We start from the raw sequence: 19,558 nt of genomic DNA, 5'->3' as shown, positions 1-19,558 counted from the left end.
CTAGTCCAGTTCTGTACCTTACTGTTTAAACAGATAGTCAACTAGTCCAGTTCTGTTCCTTACTGTTTAAACAGATAGTCAACTAGTCCAGTTCTGTTCCTTACTGTTTAAACAGATAGTCAACTAGTCCAGTTCTGTTCCTTACTGTTTAAACAGATAGTCAACTAGTCCAGTTCTGTTCCTTACTGTTTAAACAGATAGTCAACTAGTCCAGTTCTGTACCTTACTGTTTAAACAGATAGTCAACTAGTCCAGTTCTGTTCCTTACTGTTTAAACAGATAGTCAACTAGTCCAGTTCTGTTCCTTACTGTTTAAACAGATAGTCAACTAGTCCAGTTCTGTTCCTTACTGTTTAAACAGATAGGCAACTAGTCCAGTTCTGTTCCTTACTGTTTAAACAGATAGTCAACTAGTCCAGTTCTGTTCCTTACTGTTTAAACAGATAGTCAACTAGTCCAGTTCTGTTCCTTACTGTTTAAACAGATAGGCAACTAGTCCAGTTCTGTTCCTTACTGTTTAAACAGATAGTCAACTAGTCCAGTTCTATACCTTACTGTTTAAACAGACAGTCAACTAGTCCACTTCTGTTCCTTACTGTTTAAACAGACAGTCAACTAGTCCAGTTCGGTTCCTTACTGTTTAAACAGACAGTCAACTAGTCCAGTTCTGTTCCTTACTGTTTAAACAGATAGTCAACTAGTCCAGTTCTGTTCCTTACTGTTTAAACAGACAGTCAACTAGTCCAGTTCTGTTCCTTACTGTTTAAACAGATAGTCAACTAGTCCAGTTCTGTACCTTACTGTTTAAACAGATAGTCAACTAGTCCAGTTCTGTACCTTACTGTTTAAACAGATAGTCAACTAGTCCAGTTCTGTTCCTTACTGTTTAAACAGATAGTCAACTAGTCCAGTTCTGTTCCTTACTGTTTAAACAGATAGTCAACTAGTCCAGTTCTGTTCCTTACTGTTTAAACAGATAGTCAACTAGTCCAGTTCTGTTCCTTACTGTTTAAACAGATAGTCAACTAGTCCAGTTCTGTTCCTTACTGTTTAAACAGCTAGTCAACTAGTCCAGTTCTGTTCCTTACTGTTTAAACAGACAGTCAACTAGTCCAGTTCTGTTCCTTACTGTTTAAACAGATAATCAACTAGTCCAGTTCTATACCTTACTGTTTAAACAGATAGTCAACTAGTCCAGTTCTGTTCCTTACTGTTTAAACAGATAGTCAACTAGTCCACTTCTGTTCCTTACTGTTTAAACAGACAGTCAACTAGTCCAGTTCTGTTCCTTACTGTTTAAACAGACAGTCAACTAGTCCAGTTCTGTTCCTTACTGTTTAAACAGATAGTCAACTAGTCCAGTTCTGTACCTTACTGTTTAAACAGATAGTCAACTAGTCCAGTTCTGTACCTTACTGTTTAAACAGATAGTCAACTAGTCCAGTTCTGTACCTTACTGTTTAAACAGATAGTCAACTAGTCCAGTTCTGTTCCTTACTGTTTAAACAGATAGTCAACTAGTCCAGTTCTGTTCCTTACTGTTTAAACATAGTCAACTAGTCCAGTTCTGTTCCTTACTGTTTAAACAGATAGTCAACTAGTCCAGTTCTGTACCTTACTGTTTAAACAGATAGTAAACTAGTCCAGTTCTGTTCCTTACTGTTTAAACAGATAGTCAACTAGTCCAGTTCTGTTCCTTACTGTTTAAACAGACAGTCAACTAGTCCAGTTCTGTTCCTTACTGTTTAAACAGACAGTCAACCAGTCCAGTTCTGTTCCTTACTGTTTAAACAGACAGTCAACTAGTCCAGTTCTGTTCCTTACTGTTTAAACAGACAGTCAACTAGTCCCGTTCTGTACCTTACTGTTTAAACAGACAGTCAACTAGTCCAGTTCTGTTCCTTACTGTTTAAACAGCTAGTCAACTAGTCCAGTTCTGTTCCTTACTGTTTAAACAGACAGTCAACTAGTCCAGTTCTGTTCCTTACTGTTTAAACAGATAGTCAACTAGTCCAGTTCTGTACCTTACTGTTTAAACAGATAGTCAACTAGTCCAGTTCTGTTCCTTACTGTTTAAACAGATAGTCAACTAGTCCAGTTCTGTTCCTTACTGTTTAAACAGATAGTCAACTAGTCCAGTTCTGTTCCTTACTGTTTAAACAGATAGGCAACTAGTCCAGTTCTGTTCCTTACTGTTTAAACAGATAGTCAACTAGTCCAGTTCTGTTCCTTACTGTTTAAACAGATAGTCAACTAGTCCAGTTCTGTTCCTTACTGTTTAAACAGATAGGCAACTAGTCCAGTTCTGTTCCTTACTGTTTAAACAGATAGTCAACTAGTCCAGTTCTATACCTTACTGTTTAAACAGACAGTCAACTAGTCCACTTCTGTTCCTTACTGTTTAAACAGACAGTCAACTAGTCCAGTTCGGTTCCTTACTGTTTAAACAGACAGTCAACTAGTCCAGTTCTGTTCCTTACTGTTTAAACAGATAGTCAACTAGTCCAGTTCTGTTCCTTACTGTTTAAACAGACAGTCAACTAGTCCAGTTCTGTTCCTTACTGTTTAAACAGATAGTCAACTAGTCCAGTTCTGTACCTTACTGTTTAAACAGATAGTCAACTAGTCCAGTTCTGTACCTTACTGTTTAAACAGATAGTCAACTAGTCCAGTTCTGTTCCTTACTGTTTAAACAGATAGTCAACTAGTCCAGTTCTGTTCCTTACTGTTTAAACAGATAGTCAACTAGTCCAGTTCTGTTCCTTACTGTTTAAACAGATAGTCAACTAGTCCAGTTCTGTTCCTTACTGTTTAAACAGATAGTCAACTAGTCCAGTTCTGTTCCTTACTGTTTAAACAGATAGGCAACTAGTCCAGTTCTGTTCCTTACTGTTTAAACAGATAGGCAACTAGTCCAGTTCTGTTCCTTACTGTTTAAACAGATAGGCAACTAGTCCAGTTCTGTTCCTTACTGTTTAAACAGACAGTCAACTAGTCCAGTTCTGTTCCTTACTGTTTAAACAGATAGTCAACTAGTCCAGTTCTATACCTTACTGTTTAAACAGATAGTCAACTAGTCCAGTTCTGTTCCTTACTGTTTAAACAGACAGTCAACTAGTCCACTTCTGTTCCTTACTGTTTAAACAGACAGTCAACTAGTCCAGTTCGGTTCCTTACTGTTTAAACAGACAGTCAACTAGTCCAGTTCTGTTCCTTACTGTTTAAACAGATAGTCAACTAGTCCAGTTCTGTTCCTTACTGTTTAAACAGACAGTCAACTAGTCCAGTTCTGTTCCTTACTGTTTAAACAGATAGTCAACTAGTCCAGTTCTGTACCTTACTGTTTAAACAGATAGTCAACTAGTCCAGTTCTGTTCCTTACTGTTTAAACAGATAGTCAACTAGTCCAGTTCTGTTCCTTACTGTTTAAACAGATAGTCAACTAGTCCAGTTCTGTTCCTTACTGTTTAAACAGATAGTCAACTAGTCCAGTTCTGTTCCTTACTGTTTAAACAGATAGTCAACTAGTCCAGTTCTGTTCCTTACTGTTTAAACAGATAGTCAACTAGTCCAGTTCTGTACCTTACTGTTTAAACAGATAGTCAACTAGTCCAGTTCTGTTCCTTACTGTTTAAACAGATAGTCAACTAGTCCAGTTCTGTTCCTTACTGTTTAAACAGATAGTCAACTAGTCCAGTTCTGTTCCTTACTGTTTAAACAGATAGGCAACTAGTCCAGTTCTGTTCCTTACTGTTTAAACAGATAGTCAACTAGTCCAGTTCTGTTCCTTACTGTTTAAACAGATAGTCAACTAGTCCAGTTCTGTTCCTTACTGTTTAAACAGATAGGCAACTAGTCCAGTTCTGTTCCTTACTGTTTAAACAGATAGGCAACTAGTCCAGTTCTGTTCCTTACTGTTTAAACAGATAGTCAACTAGTCCAGTTCTGTTCCTTACTGTTTAAACAGATAGTCAACTAGTCCACTTCTGTTCCTTACTGTTTAAACAGACAGTCAACTAGTCCACTTCTGTTCCTTACTGTTTAAACAGACAGTCAACTAGTCCAGTTCTGTTCCTTACTGTTTAAACAGATAGTCAACTAGTCCAGTTCTGTACCTTACTGTTTAAACAGATAGTCAACTAGTCCAGTTCTGTTCCTTACTGTTTAAACAGACAGTCAACTAGTCCAGTTCTGTTCCTTACTGTTTAAACAGACAGTCAACTAGTCCAGTTCTGTTCCTTAATGTTTAAACAGATAGTCAACCAGTCCAGTTCTGTACCTTACTGTTTAAACAGACAGTCAACTAGTCCAGTTCTGTTCCTTACTGTTTAAACAGACAGTCAACTAGTCCAGTTCTGTTCTTTACTGTTTAAACAGACAGTCAACTAGTCCAGTTCTGTTCCTTACTGTTTAAACAGACAGTCAACTAGTCCAGTTCTGTTCCTTACTGTTTAAACAGATAGTCAACTAGTCCAGTTCTGTACCTTACTGTTTAAACAGATAGTCAACTAGTCCAGTTCTGTTCCTTACTGTTTAATCGGACAGTCAACTAGTCCCGTTCTGTACCTTACTGTTTAAACGGACAGTCAACTAGTCCAGTTCTGTTCCTTACTGTTTAAACAGCTAGTCAACTAGTCCAGTTCTGTTCCTTACTGTTTAAACAGACAGTCAACTAGTCCAGTTCTGTTCCTTACTGTTTAAACAGATAGTCAACTAGTCCAGTTCTGTTCCTTACTGTTTAAACAGATAGTCAACTAGTCCAGTTCTGTTCCTTACTGTTTAAACAGATAGTCAACTAGTCCAGTTCTGTTCCTTACTGTTTAAACAGATAGTCAACTAGTCCAGTTCTGTACCTTACTGTTTAAACAGATAGTCAACTAGTCCAGTTCTGTTCCTTACTGTTTAAACAGATAGTCAACTAGTCCAGTTCTGTTCCTTACTGTTTAAACAGATAGTCAACTAGTCCAGTTCTGTTCCTTACTGTTTAAACAGATAGTCAACTAGTCCAGTTCTGTCCCTTACTGTTTAAACAGACAGTCAACTAGTCCAGTTCTGTTCCTTACTGTTTAAACAGACAGTCAACTAGTCCAGTTCTGTTCCTTACTGTTTAAACAGATAGTCAACTAGTCCAGTTCTGAACCTTACTGTTTAAACAGATAGTCAACTAGTCCAGTTCTGTTCCTTACTGTTTAAACAGATAGTCAACTAGTCCAGTTCTGTTCCTTACTGTTTAAACAGATAGTCAACTAGTCCAGTTCTATACCTTACTGTTTAAACAGATAGTCAACTAGTCCAGTTCTGTACCTTACTGTTTAAACAGATAGTCAACTAGTCCAGTTCTGTACCTTACTGTTTAAACAGATAGTCAACTAGTCCAGTTCTATACCTTACTGTTTAAACAGATAGTCAACTAGTCCAGTTCTGTTCCTTACTGTTTAAACAGATAGTCAACTAGTCCAGTTCTGTTCCTTACTGTTTAAACAGATAGTCAACTAGTCCAGTTCTGTTCCTTACTGTTTAAACAGACAGTCAACTAGTCCAGTTCTGTTCCTTACTGTTTAAACAGATAGTCAACTAGTCCAGTTCTGTTCCTTACTGTTTAAACAGACAGTCAACTAGTCCAGTTCTGTTCCTTACTGTTTAAACAGACAGTCAACTAGTCCAGTTCTGTTCCTTACTGTTTAAACAGATAGTCAACTAGTCCAGTTCTGTACCTTACTGTTTAAACAGATAGTCAACTAGTCCCGTTCTGTTCCTTACTGTTTAATCAGACAGTCAACTAGTCCCGTTCTGTACCTTACTGTTTAAACAGACAGTCAACTAGTCCAGTTCTGTTCCTTACTGTTTAAACAGCTAGTCAACTAGTCCAGTTCTGTTCCTTACTGTTTAAACAGACAGTCAACTAGTCCAGTTCTGTTCCTTACTGTTTAAACAGACAGTCAACTAGTCCAGTTCTGTTCCTTACTGTTTAAACAGATAGTCAACTAGTCCAGTTCTGTTCCTTACTGTTTAAACAGATAGTCAACTAGTCCAGTTCTGTTCCTTACTGTTTAAACAGATAGTCAACTAGTCCAGTTCTGTTCCTTACTGTTTAAACAGATAGTCAACTAGTCCAGTTCTGTACCTTACTGTTTAAACAGATAGTCAACTAGTCCAGTTCTGTTCCTTACTGTTTAAACAGATAGTCAACTAGTCCAGTTCTGTTCCTTACTGTTTAAACAGATAGTCAACTAGTCCAGTTCTGTTCCTTACTGTTTAAACAGATAGTCAACTAGTCCAGTTCTGTCCCTTACTGTTTAAACAGACAGTCAACTAGTCCAGTTCTGTTCCTTACTGTTTAAACAGACAGTCAACTAGTCCAGTTCTGTTCCTTACTGTTTAAACAGACAGTCAACTAGTCCAGTTCTGTTCCTTACTGTTTAAACAGATAGTCAACTAGTCCAGTTCTATACCTTACTGTTTAAACAGATAGTCAACTAGTCCAGTTCTGTACCTTACTGTTTAAACAGATAGTCAACTAGTCCAGTTCTATACCTTACTGTTTAAACAGATAGTCAACTAGTCCAGTTCTGTTCCTTACTGTTTAAACAGATAGTCAACTAGTCCAGTTCTGTTCCTTACTGTTTAAACAGACAGTCAACTAGTCCAGTTCTGTTCCTTACTGTTTAAACAGACAGTCAACTAGTCCAGTTCTGTTCCTTACTGTTTAAACAGACAGTCAACTAGTCCAGTTCTGTTCCTTACTGTTTAAACAGACAGTCAACTAGTCCAGTTCTGTTCCTTACTGTTTAAACAGACAGTCAACTAGTCCAGTTCTGTTCCTTACTGTTTAAACAGACAGTCAACTAGTCCAGTTCTGTACCTTACTGTTTAAACAGATAGTCAACTAGTCCAGTTCTGTTCCTTACTGTTTAAACAGACAGTCAACTAGTCCAGTTCTGTTCCTTATTGTTTAAACAGATAGTCAACTACCACTGTGAGGCAGTATAATACTGTCAGTACCACTATGATGCAGTATAATACTGTCAGTACAACTGTGATGCAGTATAATACTGTCAGTACCAGTGTGATGCAGTATTCTGCTGTCAGTACCACTATGATGCAGTATAATACTGTCAGTACCACTGTGATGCAGTATAATACTGTCAGTACCACTGTGATGCAGTATAATACTGTCAGTACCACTGTGATGCAGTATAATACTGTCAGTACCACTGATGCAGTATAATACTGTCAGTACCACTGTGATGCAGTATAATACAGTAAACTACGACTATGATGCAGTATAATACTGTCAGTACCACTATGATGCAGTATAATACTGTCAGTACCACTGTGATGCAGTATAATACAGTAAACTACGACTATGATGCAGTATAATACTGTCAGTACCACTATGATGCAGTATAATACTGTCAGTACCACTATGATGCAGTATAATACTGTCAGTACCACTATGATGCAGTATAATACTGTCAGTACCACTGTGATGCAGTATAATACTGTCAGTACCACTATGATGCAGGTAAATACTGTCAGTACCACTATGATGCAGTATAATACTGTCAGTACCACTGTGATGCAGTATAATACTGTCAGTACCACTGTGATGCAGTATAATACTGTCAGTACCACTGTGATGCAGTATAATACTGTCAGTACCACTGTGATGCAGTATAATACTGTCAGTACCACTGTGATGCAGTATAATACTGTCAGTACCACTGTGATGCAGTATAATACTGTCAGTACCACTGTGATGCAGTATAATACTGTCAGTACCACTGTGATGCAGTATAATACTGTCCTAATATACTAAAGACATTATGATACAGTATATTATACTAAATACCATTGATACAGTATAACTCTGGCCTACTATACAGTAGAATACTGGCCTAGTGGTGTTTATCCTGTCTTGTATACTGATATATGAAGCTGATGATTGGTGCTCTGTGGTATTATCCTGTCTTGTATAGTGATATGAAGCTGACAGTTGGTGCTCTGTGGTTTTATCCTGTCTTGTATAGTGATATAGGAAGCTGACGGTTGGTGCTCTGTGGTGTTATCCTGTCTTGTATAGTGATATGAAGCTGACAGTTGGTGCTCTGTGGTATTATCCTGTCTTGTATAGTGATATGAAGCTGACAGTTGGTGCTCTGTGGTGTTATCCTGTCTTGTATAGTGATATAGGAAGCTGACGGTTGGTGCTCTGTGGTGTTATCCTGTCTTGTATAGTGATATAGGAAGCTGACGGTTGGTGCTCTGTGGTGTTATCCTGTCTTGTATAGTGATATAGGAAGCTGACGGTTGGTGCTCTGTGGTGTTATCCTGTCTTGTATAGTGATATGAAGCTGACGGTTGGTGCTCTGTGGTGTTTATCCTGTCTTGTATAGTGATATATGAAGCTGACGGTTGGTGCTCTGTGGTGTTATCCTGTCTTGTATAGTGATATGAAGCTGACGGTTGGTGCTCTGTGGTGTTTATCCTGTCTTGTATAGTGATATATGAAGCTGACGGTTGGTGCTCTGTGGTGTTCTCCTGTCTTGTAGGTGCATGGGGATCTACATGGACACTCTGAACATCTTCATGAGGATGGTGATGATTCTGTCTGGCGGAGGAAACAGAAAGAAATGAAGACGTTCCAGTCTGACTTTACATCTACGTTAAACCTTCAACCTTCCACACAGTTGAACAACAACGATATGTTCTACAATTAGCACCGTACATCAGCTGTTACCTACTTTTTAGTTTGAAAACGTATTTTCAACTGACACAATAAAAAAATGTGTTGCTTTTGTGTGAAGAAGAGGATTGCAATTTCCTAGAGCATATTGACACTCATCCAAGTAAGGACGACATCTTGCTCTGTTCCATATTCAGAATGTTAAAAAATATGTTTTTGTCTTGATTCTGAGGGAGGCATATTTTTATTTAAAGTCAGGATTGTTAATGGGGATATCTGTCAACATCACAGATTGTCCCTCAGTCTCATCCTCTTAATTGTTCCTTTATATTTTATATATATTTATTTTCACTTGAGGTGGGTGTTCCCATTCCTGGCCAGCAAGACAAAGTTGGGCAAACATCATATTTATATCATCCCTCAACCTTGTACTTCTTCTAGCCTCCACACATACAATACGTGTGACTATGTGCTTAACTCCTTGACAGAGACTGAACTTGGATGTGTTGTATCGGGCCGAGCCTTGGATGTGTTGTATCGGGCCGAGCCTTGGATGGGTGGTGCTTTGACGTGTTGTTTCTGTTAGAATGAAAGTGATTGAATGTGATCAACGCTGTTCTGGTATCATTCAATAAAAGTGAAAGAGAATGCAGTTGGTGTATTTATGTTGAGCTATTTCATGAAAACAAATGGACAGTTTGGGAGCATATTGATCAGTGTTATTCACTGAATAATTTGTGTGATACTGTCGAGGCTCGTCTGGACTGTTTTCAGTAGCATCTTGGGTCAGGAGAATCTCCATTAAGTAACAGTACGAGGAAAATATCACCTTTTATTCACCATTTACATGTACCAGGAGGAAAGCCCTTCTGGATAAAGATCACTGATAGGAGGAAAGCCCTTCTGGATAAAGATCACTGATAGGAGGAAAGCCCTTCTGGATACAGATCACTGATAGGAGGAAAGCCCTTCTGGATAAAGATCACTGGTAGGAGGAAAGCCCTTCTGGATAAAGATCACTGGTAGGAGGAAAGCCCTTCTGGATAAAGATCACTGGTAGGAGGAAAGCCCTTCTGGATAAAGATCACTGGTAGGAGGAAAGCCCTTCTGGATAAAGATCACTGGTAGGAGGAAAGCCCTTCTGGATAAAGATCACTGATAGGAGGAAAGCACTTCTGGATAAAGATCACTTGTAGAAGGAAAGCCTAACCTGTCTGGATAAAGATCATTGATAGGAGGAAAGCCTAACCTGTCTGGATAAAGATCATTGATAGGAGGAAAGCCTAACCTGTATGGATAAATTAGATCACTGATAGGAGGAAATCCTGACCTGTATGGATAAAGGAGACCACTGATAGGAGGAAAGCCTGACCTGTATGGATAAAGGAGACCACTGATAGGAGGAGAACCTAAACTGGATGGTGTTCAGAGATAGATGGGAGGGGTTGAGTGGAGCTGAAGGATGGGACTGGATGGTGTTCAGAGCTAGATGGGAGGGGTTGAGTGGAGCTGAAGGATGGGACTGGATGGTGTTCAGAGATAGATGGGAGGGGTTGAGTGGAGCTGAAGGATGGGACTGGATGGGGTTCAGAGATAGATGGGAGGGTTTGAGTGGAGCTGAAGGATGGGACTAAAAACAAACAAAAGATAACTATTGCAACATATACTGTGTCCATAAAATGTATATAGTATGTATAAGCTGGAAGTAGAAACGTACTTGTTGTCCATTCCTCCAGTTAGGGGATGGGTAGTAGGGTTATCATATATTATAGTAGAATCAGATTTAAAAAGCAGGTAAAAGTACATCCTATGGACCACTAGGACAGTGAAGTAACCCGAACATAGGCACATGCACACACACACACATGATAACATACACACACACACATGATAACATACACACACACACATGATAACATACACACACACACATGTATGTTTCCTTGTAGATACAGTGGGGCAAATAAGTATTTAGTCAGCCAACAATTGTGCAAGTTCTCCCACTTAAAAAGATGAGAGGCCTGTAATTTTCATCATAGGTACACTTCAACTATGACAGACTAAAATGATTTTAAAAAATCCAGAAAATCATATTGTAGGATTTTTAATGACTTTATTTGCAAATTATGGTGGAAAATAAGTATTTGGTCACCTACAAACAAGCAAGATTTCTGGCTCTCACAGACCTGTAACTTCTTTAAGAGGCTCCGCTGTCCTCCACTCGTTACATGTATGAATGGCACCTGTTTGAACTTGTTATCAGTATAAAAGACACCTGTCCACAACCTCAAACAATCACACTCCAAACTCCACTATGACCAAGACCAAAGAGATGTCAAAGGACATCAGAAACAAAATTGTAGACCTGCACCAGGCTGGGAAGACTGAATCTACAATAGGTAAGCAGCTTGGTTTGAAGAAATCAACTGTGGGAGCAATTATTAGGAAATGGAAGACATACAAGACCACTGATAATCTCCCTCGATCTGGGGCTCCACGCAAGATCTCACCCTGTGGGGTCAAAATGATCACAGGAACGGTGAGCAAAAATCCCAGAACCACACAGGGGTCACCTAGTGAATGACCTGCAGAGAGCTGGGACCAAAGTAACAAAGCCTACCATCAGTAACACACTACGCCGCCAGGGACTCAAATCCTGCAGTGCCAGACGTATCCCCCTGCTTAAGCCAGTACATGTCCAGGCCCGTCTGAAGTTTGCTAGAGAGCATTTGGATGATCCAGAAGAAGATTGGGAGAATGTCATATGGTCAGATAAAAACCAAAATATAACTTTTTGGTAAAAACTCAACTCGTCGTGTTTGGAGGACAAAGAATGCTGAGTTGCATCCAAGGAACACCATACCTACTGTGGAGCATGGGGGTGGAAACATCATGCTTTGGGGCTGTTTTTCTGCAAAGGTACCAGGACGACTGATCCATGTAAAGAAAGAATGAATGGGGCCATCTATCGTGAGATTTTGAGTGAAACCCTCCTTCCATCAGCAAGGGCATTGAAGAATAAACGTGGCTGGGTCTTTCAGCATGACAATGATCCCAAACACACCGCCCCGGGCAACGAAGGAGTGGCTTCGTAAGAAGCATTTCAAGGTCCTGGAGTGGCCTAGCCAGTCTCCAGATCTCAACTCCATAGAAAATCTTTGGACGGAGTTGAAAGTCCGTGATGCCCAGCAACAGCCCCATCACATCACTGCTCTAGAGGAGATCTGCATGGAGGAATGGGCCAAAATTCCAGCAACAGTGTGTGAAAACCTTGTGAAGACTTACAGAGAACGTTTGACCTCTGTCATTACCAACAAAGGGTATATAACAAAGTATTGAGATAAACTTTTGTTATTGACCAAATACTTATTTTCCACCATAATTGGCAAATAAATTCATAAAAAATCCTACAATGTGATTTTCTGGATTTTTTTCTTCTCATTTTGTCTGTCAAAGATGAAGTGTACCTATGATGAAAATTACAGGCCTCTCTCATCTTTTTAAGTGGGAGAACTTGCACAATTGGTGACTGACTAAAGGCCGTGGACACCACACGCCAGGCCGTGGACACCACACGCCAGGAAGGGGACACCACACGCCAAGCCGGGGACACCACACGCCAGGCTGTGGACACCACACGGCAGGCCGTGGACACGAAACGGCAGGCCGTGGACACCAAACGGCAGGTCGTGGACACCACACGACAGGCCGTGGACACCACACGACAGGCCGTGGACACCACACGGCAGGCCGTGGACACCAAACGGCAGGCCGTGGACACCACACGCCAGGCCGTGGACACCACACGCCAGGCCGTGGACACCACACCACACGCCAGGCCGTGGACACCACACCACACGCCAGGCCGTGGACACCACACGCCAGGCCGTGGACACCACACCACACGCCAGGCCCTGGACACCACACACCAGGCCGTGGACACCACACGCCAGGCCCTGGACACCACACGCCAGGCCGTGGACACCACACCACACGCCAGGCCGTGGACACCACACCACACGCCAGGCCGTGGACACCACACGCCAGGCCGTGGACACCACACCACACGCCAGGCCCTGGACACCACACACCAGGCCGTGGACACCACACGCCAGGCCCTGGACACCACACCACACGACAGGCCGTGGACACCACACGGCAGGCCGTTGACACCACACGCCAGGCCCTGGACACCACACCACACGCCAGGCCGTGGACACCACACCACACGCCAGGCCGTGGACACCATGATCGGGGCAAGCATCAGTCAAAACCAGACTCAGCTTAGAGGAGGTGGTGCAACACCAGGGGCTGGTTGCTCGCTAACCTCTACCACGTTTCCTTGGCCTCCTATCTGAAAGGACTGGATAGGTGGAAGAACAGCCTTATTACTATGGACTACTGGTGGGCAATTGACTAATTAGTCATTGTAGGTTTTGTAATGCACACACATTTTTGTGCACAAATGGGAGTTTATCAATTTTACTGTCTGGATTTCATTAATACAATCAGATGGAAGGAAAAGCAGGAAATACACTTACATCAGAACATTACAATATCAGAACATCAAAACATCCTAATATCAGAAAATAATATATAATATCAGAACATCACAACATCAGAACATCATAATATCAACATCAGAACATCAAAATATCACAACATCACAATATCATAATATCAGAATATCAGAACATCATAATATCAGAACATCACAATATCAGAATATCATAATATCATAACATCACAATATCAGAACATCACAATATCAGAACATCAGAATATCAGAATATCAGAACATCATAATATCAGAACATCACAACATCAGAACATCACAATATCAGAACATCACAATATCAGAACATCACAACATCAGAACATCAGAACATCAAAATATCAGAACATCATGAACTGGATTGATAGTTTTGATGTGTCTTCATTCATCAACATATAGTTTACATGGCCTGCTGTAATTAACCACTCTGAAAACCGTCTCTAGGCAACGCTAGTGATGTCAATGCAGATCAGACATGTCGCCGTGTTTAGATAGTAGATGATTGTGTGGGTTCTGGTTGGTAATCACTGTCTCTGTCTGTATTGGATACGTCTTGTTTCTGTCAACTTCAACTAACAACTGTTAAAGCCTCTATTGATGTACAGTACTAATTTCCTGGAAGTTCATTTGGTAACATCCTACATAGCGCTCTCCTTCTGTAGTTCCCTCTGGGGTAGTTGAGATCTTCATCTCTGATTGCATTCTAAATATATATATAGTGCACTACTTTAGACCAGGGCTGGCACCCTATTCCCTACATATAGCACACTACTTTAGACCAGGGCTGGCACCCTATTCCCTATATATAGTGCACTACTTTAGACCAGGGCTGGCACCCTATTCCCTACATATAGTGCACTACTTTAGACCAGGGCTGGCACGCTGTTCCCTACATATAGTGCACTACTTTAGACCAGGGCTGGCACCCTATTCCCTACATACAGTGCACTACTTTCGACAGAGCTCTATGGGTAATAGGGCACCAATTTGGAATGTCGACTTGGTCTTAATTCATTACATTCAGCAACAAATCAGTTTGTCCCTCTAATCAAGAGCAGGAAGTAGTGATGTACTGTATGCTGGTTCCCCAGGAATGACATCTTTTCATCTTTTCTAGAACTTTCCTCTTCTCACCATCCGTCTGTCGCCCAGATTACTGGTGACATTTGTTGAGCTGAGTTTCCTTCTTCCACCTCTTACTTTTCCACCGAATTGTTGATCGTACTCAGTTTAAAGTAGTGTGTCAGCCTTCAGTCCGCCTCACGAATGGAATAGGACGCGTCCAAACAGCACCCTATTCCCTGTGAAGTGTACTACATTTGACGAGGACCAATAATAAATAAGGTTCCATTTGGGATATACCCCAGTCTGCTCTTAGGGCCTACGGACATACCATCATATTGGAAAAATATGGAGGTAATTTTTCTGCCTCTGAAGTCCCTCCTTCCTCTATCCCTCCTACTCCTCTATGTGCTCAGTGTAGAAGGCATTAGGTCACTAACCAGGCATTTCAGTAGAAGCACATTTCAACAAACAAACGGCATGTCAAACTGCATGAGGTAACAAGCTCCGCTCTGGTTCTGCTGTGTTTATTTAACCAGTCTGTTTGGTATAGGAGCAGAGCACTAGGCTAGCTATACAGCTAGCTATACTGTACTGACAAAGAGGAGGGTTGGGTAATAGATGATTTAACCAGTCTGTTTGGTATAGGAGTGGAGCGCTAGGCTAGCTATACAGCTAGCTATACTGTACTGACAGAGAGAAGGGTTAGGTAATATATTATTTAACCAGTCTGTTTGGTATAGGAGCAGAGCGCTAGGCTAGCTATACGGCTAGCTATACTGTACTGACAGAGAGAAGGGTTAGGTAATATATTATTTAACCAGTCTGTTTGGTATAGGAGCAGAGCGCTAGGCTAGCTATACAGCTAGCTATACTGTACTGACAGAGAGAAGGGTTGGGTAATATATTATTTAACCAGTCTGTTTGGTATAGTAGCAGAGCACTAGGCTAGCTATACAGCTAGCTACACTGTACTGACAGAGAGGAGGGTTAGGTAATATATTATTTAACCAGTCTGTTTGGTATAGGAGCAGAGCGCTAGGCTAGCTATACGGCTAGCTACACTGTACTGACAGAGAGAAGGGTTAGGTAATAGATGATTTAATCAGTCTGTTTGGTATAGGAGCAGAGCGCTAGGCTAGCTATACAGCTAGCTATACTGTACTGACAAAGAGGAGGGTTGGGTAATATATTATTTAACCAGTCTGTTTGGTATAGGAGCAGAGCACTAGGCTAACTATACAGCTAGCTATACTGTACTGACAAAGAGGAGGGTTAGGTAATATATTATTTAACCAGTCTGTTTGGTATAGGAGTGGAGCGCTAGGCTAGCTATACAGCTAGCTACACTGTACTGACAAAGAGGAGGGTTGGGTAATATATTATTTAACCAGTCTGTTTGGTATAGGAATGGAGCACTAGGCTAGCTATACAGCTAGCTATACTGTACTGACAGAGAGGAGGGTTGGGTAATAGATTATTTAACCAGTCTGTTTGGTATAGGAGTAGAGCACTAGGCTAGCTATACGGCTAGCTACACTGTACTGACAGAGAGAAGGGTTAGGTAATATATTATTTAACCAGTCTGTTTGGTATAGGAGTAGAGCACTAGGTTATCACAGCACACGTTTCACTCAAATTGAGTTTCTCTATTGAAAACAAATGTACAACTACCTTAGACAAACATCAACAAATGTGGGAGCCTGTTGACCTGGCTGAAAAATAAGTAGTTGCTTTGGTCAGTGTACTTAAGGGTCAGCAGGAAATGTGCTTTTACGGCTTGATTTCTGCTAATGCTGTTCTAGCAAGTCTGCCTTAACTTTCACAACCAGTCAGACTAAGTCTGCTACTTCACAATCAGCTGGACCAAGACTCCTACTTCACACTCAGCTGGACCAAGGCCGCTACTTCACAATCAGCTGGACCAAGGCTGCTACTTCACACTCAGCTGGACCAAGGCTGCTACTTCAAAATCAGCTGGACCAAGGCTGCTACTTCACACTCAGCTGGACCAAGGCTGCTACTTCAAAATCAGCTGGACCAAGACTCCTACTTCACACTCAGCTGGACCAAGGCCGCTACTTCACAATCAGCTGGACCAAGGCTGCTACTTCACACTCAGCTGGACCAAGGCTGCTACTTCACAATCAGCTGGACCAAAGCTGCTACTTCACACTCAGCTGGACCAATGCCGCTACTTCACAATCAGCCAGACCAGGCTGCTACTTCACAATCAGCCAGACCAGGCTGCTACTTCAAAATCAGCCAGACCAGGCTGCTACTTCACAATCAGTCAGACCAGGCTGCTACTTCACAATCAGCCAGACCAGGCTGCTACTTCACAATCAGTCAGACCAGGCTGCTACTTCACAATCAGTCAGACCAGGCTGCTACTTCACACTCAGCCAGACCAAGGCCGCTACTTCACACTCAGCCAGACCAGGCTGCTACTTCACACTCAGCCAGACCAGGCTGCTACTTCACACTCAGCCAGACCAGGCTGCTACTTCACACTCAGCCAGACCAAGGCCGCTACTTCACACTCAGCCAGACCAGGCTGCTACTTCACACTCAGTCAGACCAGGCCGCTACTTCACACTCAGCCAGACCAGGCTGCTACTTCACACTCAGCCAGACCAGGCTGCTACTTCACACTCAGCCAGACCAGGCTGCTACTTCACAATCAGTCAGACCAGGCTGCTACTTCACACTCAGCCAGACCAGGCTGCTACTTCACAATCAGTCAGACCAGGCCGCTACTTCACACTCAGCCAGACCAGGCTGCTACTTCACACTCAGCCAGACCAGGCTGCTACACTTAGACTTAACGTTTGTTAAGATATCGAGTCTAATGTTACTATTGTACAGGATGTGAACAGGTGACTACAATGGATTACAGTGAGCAAAAATAAATAAATCTTTTTTGATGAGTCCAATTAGTTTTTTACCTCAAATTAGTTATTTTTTTTACATTTTTCTTGGTATGCCATTTTCATGATTTATGTCATTGTTGTTGATCACCCCTCCTTTCCTTGGTTTGCTGAAGCGTGAAGGACCACCTGAACTCTAATATCACTACTTAACACTGATATATGTGACCACATTGCTGGTGGATCTAATGGGTGCCAACAAGATCACAGTTGCAATGAGTGATGGGAGGAGAGAGAGTGAGATGGAGAAAGAAAGAAAGAGAGAGACATACAGAGGAGAGACACACAGAGAAAGACACATAGAGAGAGAGAGAGAGGAAGTGAAAGAGAGAGAGAGTCAGAGAGAGTGAGTGAGAGAGAGAGAGTGAGTGAAAGAGAGGGTGAGTGTGAGAGAGAGAGAGAGTGAAAGAGGGAGTGAGTGAGAGAGAGAGTGAGTGAGTGAAAGAGAGAGAGAGTCAGAGAGTGAGTGTGTGAGAGAGAGCAAGTGAAAGAGTGAGTGAGAGAGAGAGAGAGTCAGAGAGTGAGTGTGTGAAATAGAGAGAGTGAGTGTGTGAGAGAGAAAGAGAGTCAGAGAGAGTGGGTGAAATAGAGAGAAAGAGTGTGTGAGAGAGAGCAAGTGAAAGAGTGAGAGAGAGAGCGACAGTCAGAGTGAGTGAAAAAGAGTAAAAGAGAGAGAGAGAGAGAGAGAGAGTGAAACAGACAGTAAAAGAGAGAGAGTCCGAGAGAGTGAGTGAAAGAGAGAGAGAGTCCGAGAGAGTGAGAGAAAGAGAGAGAGAGAGAGTGAAAGAGAGAGAGAGAGTCCGAGAGAATGAAAGAGAAACAGAGCAGAGTCCCTGGGTTTACACTAGCACACCAACCATTCCACCCATTCATTTTGTACCACCTTCTACTCAACTTGCCCTGTGAGGACGCCCATATTAATCATGTTAAGAATTAGACTTAGCCTTCCCTCATCGAGCTGCAACGAACAAATTACAGGCTGACTTCAGACCCTGACTGACAGGCCTAGACCAGAGGAGTCCTTCTCTCTCTCTCTCTCTCTCTCTCTCTCTCTCTCTCTCTCTCTCACTCTCACTCTCACTCTCACACACACACACACACACACACCAGTTTGGTTTCTATCCTTTACAACATACTGTAGAGGCATCACCAATCCATATACACACTCTGATCTAGGATCAGCTCACCCTTTCCTGATTCTAAACATAACCACTAGGGGGAAAAATATGGACTGTCCTTAGATCAGCCGTTATCCAGTAATATACCATAATGTGCACCAGCCGTATAATGATGTTATGCTGTCATTCTACAGAACAGCCAACTCTGAGGCTATGTCACAAATAGCACGCTATCTGGTCAAAAGAAGTGCACTTCATAGGGATTAGGGTGCCGTTTGGGATGCATATGTAGACTGTTGATTGATGTTTACCTCTGACTTGGCCCTGACCTAGCCTGAAAACCCCCAAGCCCATATGGGTGCAACATGAAATCAGGACTTTTCCAGCTTAAAGCGTGGACTTCCTCAACACATAAAGACTTGATCAGCTCTCTCCGTGGTTGAGGAACGCATTTACTCTCTGATAGACACACACACACACACACACACACACACACACACACACTCTCTGATCTAGTTGAGGTGTATAATGGACTTGATCCTCATAATTCCTTTGACACTGGTGCATTCTCTGTCTGTACAAACACACACACTCACTCACACAGTGGTGCATTCTCTGTCCGTACAAGCAGATTAGACCACAGCTGTTGGGACGTAAATTTCCAAATTAATTCTCCAACCTCTAAACTGAAGGCCGTGAATGTGGAATTCTTCCCAAATCACAGATAATTGTTCTTAATGTGTGTGTGTGTGTGTGTGTGTGTGTGTGTGTGTGTGTGTGTGTGTGTGTGTGTGTGTGTGTGTGTGTGTGTATACACAGCTCTATGGGCCTGCTGAGAGTGTATGTGTGTATTTAGGGGTATTGTATTTGTGTGTGTTGTGTGTTTAGGGTTATGGAGTGTGTGTGTGGTGTGTGTTTGGGACAGGGATGAAGTGGATCAGTCTGCTCTCAGGGGTCCTCTCTCTGATGTCAGAAGGGTGTGCTGATGTTCCAACAGCTGGAGCAGCTCTATGGTTACCTCTCAAACAGCACCCTGGTCCCTATAGTGGTTACTTCTCTAACAGCACCCTGGTCCCTATAGTGGATACCTCTCTAACAGCACCCTGGTCCCTATAGTGGTTACCTCTCAAACAGCACCCTGGTCCCTATAGTGGTTACCTCTCAAACTGCACCCTGGCCCCAATACAGCTGAACAGCTCCATGGTTA

At 42.0% G+C, this 19,558-nt stretch overlaps 1 protein-coding gene across 4 annotated transcripts in view; it reads left to right on the top strand.

Moving 5' to 3' along the window:
* The window catches only part of ghitm (growth hormone inducible transmembrane protein), a 47,222-nt gene extending 37,884 nt beyond the window's left edge, over nucleotides 1–9,338 (top strand). For 3 of the 4 annotated variants that reach the window (XM_036978480.1, XM_036979087.1, XM_036979551.1), the window contains exon 9: nucleotides 8,553–9,338. In XM_036978480.1, the coding sequence (XP_036834375.1) occupies nucleotides 8,553–8,637 (85 nt within the window). In that variant the 3' untranslated portion in view covers nucleotides 8,638–9,338. 4 annotated transcript variants of the gene reach the window in all.
* Nucleotides 9,339–19,558: the final 10,220 nt, after the last annotated feature.

Source organism: Oncorhynchus mykiss, chromosome 1 (assembly GCF_013265735.2).
Source record: "Oncorhynchus mykiss isolate Arlee chromosome 1, USDA_OmykA_1.1, whole genome shotgun sequence".
Taxonomy (NCBI): domain Eukaryota; kingdom Metazoa; phylum Chordata; class Actinopteri; order Salmoniformes; family Salmonidae; genus Oncorhynchus; species Oncorhynchus mykiss.
This window is presented reverse-complemented; position numbering and strand designations above follow the sequence as displayed.